Source organism: Dreissena polymorpha, chromosome 5 (genome assembly GCF_020536995.1).
Source record: "Dreissena polymorpha isolate Duluth1 chromosome 5, UMN_Dpol_1.0, whole genome shotgun sequence".
NCBI classification, from domain to species: Eukaryota; Metazoa; Mollusca; class Bivalvia; order Myida; family Dreissenidae; genus Dreissena; species Dreissena polymorpha.
In genome coordinates, this window is record NC_068359.1 from 65979899 (window position 1) to 65988967 (window position 9069).

At 34.6% G+C, this 9069-nt stretch overlaps 1 protein-coding gene across 2 annotated transcripts in view; it reads right to left on the reverse strand.

Annotated features, from left to right (window-relative positions):
- LOC127832364 (tenascin-X-like) overlaps nucleotides 1-8460 on the reverse strand; it is a 169982-nt gene extending 161522 nt beyond the window's left edge. Inside the window, exons 1-6 of one of the 2 annotated variants that reach the window (XM_052357801.1) lie at nucleotides 8381-8460; nucleotides 6264-6462; nucleotides 4875-4964; nucleotides 3727-3852; nucleotides 2481-2540; nucleotides 807-1094 (exon numbers count right to left, since the gene is read on the reverse strand). In XM_052357801.1, coding sequence (XP_052213761.1) covers nucleotides 838-1094; nucleotides 2481-2540; nucleotides 3727-3852; nucleotides 4875-4964; nucleotides 6264-6462; nucleotides 8381-8404 — 756 coding nt within the window. In that variant the 5' untranslated portion in view covers nucleotides 8405-8460 and the 3' untranslated portion in view covers nucleotides 807-837. Of the gene's footprint in view, nucleotides 1-238; nucleotides 1095-2480; nucleotides 2541-3726; nucleotides 3853-4874; nucleotides 4965-6263; nucleotides 6463-8380 lie in introns of those variants that run through there. The other variant, XM_052357800.1, reaches the window with a different exon arrangement.
- Between the last annotated feature and the right edge of the window lie 609 nt (nucleotides 8461-9069).

Below are 9069 nucleotides of genomic sequence, written 5' to 3' on the forward strand. Positions count from 1 at the left end.
CTTATCAAAGCCGTCGACCGCCATCAAACTGCTCCAAGGTGACTCCGACTTAAATCTGTTTTTCTTTTGTTTCGTATAATCTTACGGCAAAATAAGAAGACACCAAAAACTGCTTATAGCAATATTTTGTTGTCAATTCAGGAATTAAATTTTATCTGAAATCACTATCTATCGGAATTTATATGAACATATTTATATGATAATTACTTCTAAAGAACATAGAGAGTACCAACACAAGTATTGCTATGCTGACGTTTTATTAGAAGGAAGTGGAATACATAAAATGTAAATACATTAATATACTTATTCATGGTGACATCGAACTGAGCAATTGATCAACAGAATTTTTACACTTAATATTTGTATCAATGTATTCTTTCAAATGTTTACATGCCCACGAATTTAAAACTCCAATGCCGCATACAGTTCAAATTAAGTGATGTATGTAAATATGTATTCACAGTATGTAAGCAGAAAGGCTAAGGAAGACTGTTTGTCATCTTTGTTGTTCATACTGTCTTTATTTACAAGTTATTTTAGTACAAGAACGGGCAGATTAGATATGGTCGGATATAAATTATTTTTAAATATATTAAAATGACGATTTACGTAGCTTATATTGTGCATTCTCTGATGCCCAAATACTGTGAAACTCTTATACATTTGGTTATATAAATATTTACTTTTGAGATTGTCAGTACCAAATGCTGTTAACGAAATCTAGAGCACGTGCAGAGGTGTCAGCATAACGTTTGAAGATGCAATTTGGACAGTAAAATCGTAACTGTATGTTGGCTACCGTCGAGGTCACCGGTAGCCCACGCTCGCAACTCTTCGTTAAACAGCACCGAACCCAAGTGGAGCATCCAGACAGTCCTTTTTGGTTGGCCGGCCTCCCACGAATACGCAGGGAACGGTTTCGTTGTTGTACACCCAGCCGCGAGGGGTTTCACACAGGCAATACTTGTCTCGACACTCGATGTTCTTTCCTTTGTTTCCACAGCAGTCGTACGTGTGACATTTGATTCCCGCCCTTCTGTCGCATGCGTTTGAAGAGCGGACACCGTCCTCGACGCATTTCTCTCCAAATAGAACTAAGAGAAAAAATGTGACATTAAATGAAAATCATAGGTCAATAGGACATTTTCAGAATTGATTTAATACACAACTATACAACCAGAATATATCGCTTAAAAACGATATCCTTTAATTAGTAACACTAATAAGAAACAGAGAAAGTGTTTATCTTATTACGAAAGGATCCAGACTTTTGTACAAAGAACGAATTTGTCGGCACAAACTATGCTGACCTATATAAAATTCATTCTTAACAATATGAACTATAAGTTTCAGCATGCTTACATTCCATATTTTTTGTTTTGTTCAAAGATACATATATAAGTTTATAATGTTATGTTGTCGACCTGATGACGGGTCTAAATCAAGACAACATGGACGTTTTTAGTGTATGAGATGTTTAGCCTTTACTGTTGATTTCAGAAATGCCGTGTCATGTGATATTCGTGTTTTGTAATTATGTGGTCCTCGCTGCCATTTCGGTTAGCAATGCCGTGTCATGTGATATTCGTGTTTTGTAATTATGTGGTCCTCGCTGCCATTTCGGTAAGCAATGACGTGTCATGTGATATTCGTGTTTTGTAATTATGTGGTCCTCGCTGCCATTTCGGTAAGCAATGACGTGTCATGTGATATTCGTGTTTTGTAATTATGTGGTCCTCGCTGCCATTTCGGTAAGCAATGACGTGTCATGTGATATTCGTGTTTTGTAATTATGTGGTCCTCGCTGCCATTTCGGTAAGCAATGACGTGTCATGTGATATTCGTGTTTTGTAATTATGTGGTCCTCGCTGCCATTTCGGTAAGCAGCAACTGAGTAGCAACTGATACATACAAACTGTTGTTTTTTAACTGTTAATGGGTTGTCCTTCCTTAAGACAAGGTCTTATAATTGTTATATCGAAGGGCTAATTTAATCAGCAGACGAGCGAATAATCTGATATTTCATTAGCGCTTCCGATAGTATAAATGAAACAGCAATGAATAGTAAATACAGTCAAATAGGTGTCAGTTTCTTTTAAAGTAAAGTGAAGTTATAATAAATAAATACACTTAACATCTCTTGTGTGTGCTTTATATTTATACATGTACATTAAGAACTGTGTTATAATTGTAGGCATTTCCTTATCAAAAGACCTAATTTTCGTATGGTAGATAACTTAGTTCAATTAAAATAAGAGAAACTAATAAGGTATTTCACTATCGTTACCAGTATTGTGAACAAACAGTTATTAGTGGTCAACACCGTCAAAGTAGTATCAGTTTCTGTTGTGTATCTAAAGAAAAGCAATTATTAAATCAATAGAGTTTTTATTGCTGTATATGTATACATTAATATCGAACGCTTGCTACATGTGTACTATTTAGTTTAAGCATCATAATGTACAACATAAAGCGCTTACGGGGAGGTTGGCACGTTCCATCTGCGGCGCACACATTTCCCCCATCACACTGATTAGGACCTTAAAATAAGTATAAACCAGAGTAATCAAGAGCTTCATCACAACTCGTAGTGTATGGTGTACGAACCGGTTCAAAGTCTGAATCGTATCATACGGGTTGGCTTGAACCGTATCATACGATTTCGCATCAAACAGTTAAGCGTACAATCGGTCCAAAAGCCAAAACCGTCTTTTATGGTCGCAAAGCCGTATGATACGGTTCTAGCTTAACCGTCTGATACGATCGTATCAAACGTTTTAGACTTTTGGACCGGTTCGTACACCATAGTAGTGATGAAAACTTGAATTATAATACAGTTGTTACTGTCGCGGCAGCGTAGTGGATACGGTGTCTACCTGGCGTTCAAGAGGTCTCGCGTTCGATCCTCATCTCGTGAAAGTTCTTGGGATTTCCCTTATGATATTATACCAATGTGCAATACAAAACTAAGCGTATTGCAACTGTCTATAGCACAACAGTTTTACGGGATGTGTTTGGTACGTCTTCCGTCCCATTTTAGTACCGTATTTGCCCGTCGTGTTTTGAGTAAAATCCACACAGGTTATTTGATTTTATATACTGAGCCAAACAGACAAACTTTAGCGCATATACACTTTGTATAATATCTCCTCTTGTGCAATAACTATGTTCTATTACAAATGTGTCGGATCGAAAGTGGTTAAACATTTACGATATCTGCATTCGCACATTATGGAAGGTTATGTTGATTGTTAATAATTCGATGTAAATACCAATACGTATATTATTTTGAACTTGAATCCTGTTCTACGAGACTTGTAAAGAAGAAAGCGGGTACAAAAGTGCATTATCGGTTCTGTAAAACATTTAACAAATCGATGTAACACACAATATTTGATTGGTCTGGATTACAGTATATTACAATCAATATTTGATTGGTCTGGATAACAGTATATCACAATTTAAAATGAAAAACAAAATGTGATGAAGCATTCGATGGGATTGGACTGACCCATAATCACCAAGTAAACGGCAAAAGCATGATGATTATAGTGTGCCAGAGGATTGGACTATGACATATAACAGTATGCATATCATAAGCGTAATGATGCGCATCGAGACATTGATATTTTTTTAGACCTGCCTACAACGAAAAAAAACAACATATGTTCTATATGATTGAATTTCAAGATATCACACGATACAATACAAAATCGTATTACTCACAACATTGGACAGGGCCATCTTTTGGAATTTCACCGAACGGGCAGAAGCATTCTCCGACGTTGGCCGACTCGCAGTTCATCCCTGGTTCACAGCAGGTTTGTAAGGGAACGGCTGAACAATCGGGACCTGGGAATGAAAAGCGAATTTACTTGTCTTTATTTGACATGGTAACCTAAAATTTTATTGATTCCAATTTTTCACCCTCTCATCTTTGATGTCTTTAAAGTTGAACATAATTTAATTTCCGACTGTAGCAATTTACGTTATGTGACGTTCTGTAAACCAACACAAGTAAGGGGGCCTTTTCACGTTTTGACAAAAGTTTAAGATTGGCAAATTTTCGTTGTAGTTGAGGAAACAGTAAAAAACATTCTCTAAAATATCCATTATATGCATCTTTGATGATTTAAAAACCAGAAAATTATAAATCTTTGTAACGCGGAACGATGGATTTATTTGGAGAGTCCTGTGTTTGTCATTATATTTTGTGATACTACGAGGATTGCTTATATGAAGTGTAAATTACATCGCTCATTGTATGAGCACTGATGGCCGAGTAGTTTAAGCGATTGACTTTTACTCCAGGGGTCAGTGGTTCGAGCCCAGTTCAGGGTTACTTTTTAATTTTCATTCTTGTTTTTTACTGGAGCTTTTTATATCTAATGTTTATAATATAAAGCATTTTTAATGACAAACTTCAATGCATGCCAAAATCTGTGAAAAGGTCCCTTTAAGCCGTTACACCGCACAAGACAGATTTCACCCGACAAAACTATATCATAAATTTAAGTGAATAGATTTCCAACTTCCAAATATTTAAAAACATCTCTAATAGAGAGATCACATGTCCAGAGTTTCAGGGTTCCTCACAGAGCAAATAAAATTATATGCACTGGATTATGAGGTTAATTTCATTTGTTCCAATTATTTTCTTATTTTCTGATGATTTGTTTTATAATTAAACATATGTTTATGTCAAACATCATACACTTCTAAGACGCTCTTACAATATATACAAGTACATTATTACTCTGTGCGTGAAACCTGTATCTTTACAATGCTGATATAAATCCAGGTTCGTTTCATAAGCTTTTATTGAGTAAAATTAATCAAGATGAACATGTAAGCAACGTAATAAATATACATACAGCAATTGGGGAACTCGCCATCGAATTTACATTCGCATTGTTTGGTCTCTTCGTTGCACTGAGCATGGTCCGTTACTGAGCAATCAGGGCCTACAAACGAATGAAAAGGTGAAATAATTTAGTACGTGAATTTGTTTTTTTAGATAAACATTAACATGTTTCTATATCAAAATTTACATTAAATGTCGTTCTAAAACTAAACAAAATGTCATTATACTAGTGAGACAGCTTTAACCCGGCAAACCTGAAATAAATCTAAGTGGATAAATATATTTCCAAAATCCAGCCATATTGTGTTTAAAAACAGGATTTGCATATAGAGAAGTGTTTTGCATTCTCCATCAGAGCAAATGACTTGTTAATACCGGTATGTGAAACTGAACTCAAATCTTTTCTTCGAGTTATTTTCCTGTTTGCTTATTATTTTGTTTTTTAAATAATATATCACAATGTCGAAAATCACACTTAACTTTACAAGACGTTCTTAAAATAATAACAATTAGATTATTACTCTGTGCGTGACAGCTTTATCCTGGACTGCACACAATTAGGTTATTACTCTGTGCGTGACAGCTTTATCCTGGACTTCTCAGGCTATTCTAGGAAGACACTTTACGCGTATGCACTGAACCCCTATTTCACAGAGCACGGCTTAAATGTATTTACTCTTTTTAAATATTTGACCTTAGGAAATGTTATGGAGCTCAATATTGAGTACAATTTATGACAACACTGAAACGTTACTAATATATTCTTAAATATGATGGTCATTTGGTCTATCTGTGAAACAATATTCATAAATGAAAAATCTGTATTAGAAAATAATCCGTTTTTCTATTTATTCCACAATGTTGTGTTTTGTAAGTGTAAAAAATAGATGCCGGAAAAAAGTGTCACCATAAAATAATTTTCTACCATAAAAGTGTTCTTACAGTCATTAATTGGCACGAGATAGCTGTATACAGACGCTGCGAGCATAACTAACTTAATACAATGGAAATATTTTGTTGTTTTATAAAGACAATTCAAGATGATGGGAGAAGAAGATAACTTGTTGTACGTATAACACTTTGGAAGCGTTCCGTCAAATCTACATATACATGTGTTGGTGGTGTCGTAGAAATAAGCATTGTTGGAATGTTTGCAATCATGACATTGTATTGAATTTAAATCATTTACTAGAATAAAAGTAACTTAAATCATCGTTAATAATCGTTAGTCATCTAGTAAAAGTTATCAGCAACGTATGATGTATTTGTAAGTGATATAGTTGCCGATCCTTAATGATAGGGAGTATGTATATTATATATTCCGCGTTTACTACAAGTTTAAATGTGTGAATTGAAGTGATTTTTAAAAAATTGCATAATATTGCCTAGTTATACATACATCCATCCTCACAGCTTGAACTGCTACTGCCTCCATCCTTAATGTGTATGACGACTTTATACGTTGGATCATCGGAATCGGTCCCATCGGAACTTGATTCGCATCCGCTATTGCTTTCCTCGGATTCGGTCTCCTTTGAACATGGTTTTGCAGGCTTGGCGGCACACTGGCACACAAGTGCAAGGACGATGCAGGTAACCTGTAGAAGCCGAGAGAAACTGACGCGTGATTTCGTTCTAGAACCATATCTTTCAACTTAAACTTATATCAAGGCGCATTATTCAACTTTTTTTCACAATGGAAAATCCAAATTTAACATAAACCTGGATACTAAAGAACTGTCTTTTGTATTATATATTCCAATTGTGTATTGAACAATAATTTGTCCACAATGCCCAATGGGAGTACGGTAATAATTTGATTATAGCTTGTTATATTTGCTGGTAGTATGTTGACCTTGTTACATGCCAACAGAAATTAAATATACTGGTGTTACTGTTTTGAATAAAGTCTGTATGTTTCAATAGCAATTATAGGTACTATTAGGACATCTTCTCAACTACCAATTAGTATGACTGGTTTTGGGGAAGAGACACCGCGAGTCTGCTGTCAGTAATACAAAATATGTAGACGGTTGTCAACAAGCGACACCTTATAAACGTATAATCACAAATAAGCATTTTAAAATACAATTGAAATACAAGTTTATCATGAAATTACGTATTATTATTGAGTTCGTTGCTGCTGAATGGTTGCTGTCAAATATAATTATGTGTATGGTGTTTGCTTATGCCTGTAACAAGATACGGTCTTGCAAGTTGTGACAGTAAAAACGACATGTAAGTCGAATTCAATTACAATTTTAGATGCGAAAATATATGTGATTGCCTGGTATATTATCCGGTTGTTCACCTATTATCCTGTCATAAGGAAATGTAAGGAAAGTACCTGTTCAGACAGTTGGTAGCTGGTCATGGTAGTTTAATTGCATGGTCACTCTATATAGGGATTCCGATGATTCGGAGTCAGAAATAAAGAGGAAATGTATGTCGTTTAAATCGCAAAAAGCTCTCATAAAGATAGTTCTAAGACCAAATAATTGTGTGATGTTGTACATGTGTTTCCTGTTTGTGTCCAAATTCCTATGCTGTCCAGGTACACGTGAATGCGCTACTAGCATGAAGATGCAAACAACAGACACAGACCACGTCGTGGTTTGTGAAACATACAACTAGAGCTAGTCGTACTTGCGCAAAAATGTGATTAATGATGCTGAATTAGATTAAATGTAATAGTTATATTCAGGGATAAGTTAATACTGATAAAAAGTTGTGAATCGTGTCAAATACTGAGCTCAAACAAACGTAGAAATAAAATGTTAACCACTATACAAGTTTAAATAACAAAGTGTAGCATTTTAGGCAAATATGTTATATGTCCGAACGATTTCGTTTACGACTTTCTAGTATGTACATACATAACAATTTTGGAAGCTTTCGTGATGATGTCTTGACATATGGTTGTCAGCAAGAGTGAGGAAAACCCAAAATCGTGCGGGTTAAAGAGGCTTATACCAAACGTAATGTTTTCAAATATATGCTTAAATCTTATTAGCGTGTGTGAGCAGTTACGATACTATTAACATGTCCTACTCTGTATCTTCACTTCTTGCTGTCCTAAGAGGAATGTTGACAAACAATAACTGTATTCATAACATAAACACATCCTAATTAAATTCTAAAAAGTAGTCGATAGTCTTTGTAGTGAGAAAAATACTTTTCCTACATAATTTACAACATCACCTGGCGTTAAATAAAAGTATTTATATTATAAAAAATCTGCAAAACAGTTGTCAATGTGCGTTTAATGAAAATAGTCGACACCCTGGACTATTCAAAGGAACACAAAACCATTCTTGCTCTTGCGAATATCGGTGTCCATGAATACGTTTCCCTTAAGTTATTCAATCTCACAGTTGTATCGGTCCAACACATGACAAATTTTTATAAGCACTTGATTTCTATCTATCAAAGCATGCTAATCTACAAGTATAACAAAAAGAACCATTGCACTATTAAAAAGCAATTATTTAATAAATGAAATAAAAGATGACTTACGATAAGTAGATTCATGGTGTTCATAATTTCCTCTTATTATTTGAAGTGTAATTCAAACGCAGAAGTGGAATAAATAAAACACCAAACTATCGCCCTTTTATACATCTTATAGACACGCCTCCCTAAATAGTCACATAGGTCAACATACATTTAGGCCAATAACAAATCGGGTTATTATGGCGTCATTAACAGCAAAGCCAGTCATATTTCAGAAAACTGAAACGTCGTCACTTACACTTTAATTGACAGTGCTGTTTAGTGTAGGTACGTCGTTCGATCGGTCACCGTAACCGAGCGAACAAGATAACAACAATATGTTTACCTTAATTTACATGTAACATACTGTTTTCAACGCCTACGTTATCTCATGTAGTTTTCAAGAGCTTTTCTAGAAGCTTTGTTGAAAAAAAACAGGTACCACTTAAATATTGCATATCTACATGTTGGTAGTCTGATACACATTATACAATACACATATATTATATATATATTCAAAAACTCAAGTTGATTAATACATGTAATAATTTATTTCATCAACATTTTCCAGTCGTCTTAAAAAATAGTACTGTCAAATATTACCAACTACAAAGATTGTAATATTTTGCTTTAAACCACTTATTGCGGTGTTTTCTCATGTTTTTCAATTTTAAATATATTCAGACAATGTAATAGTTTCGCTATGGTTACAA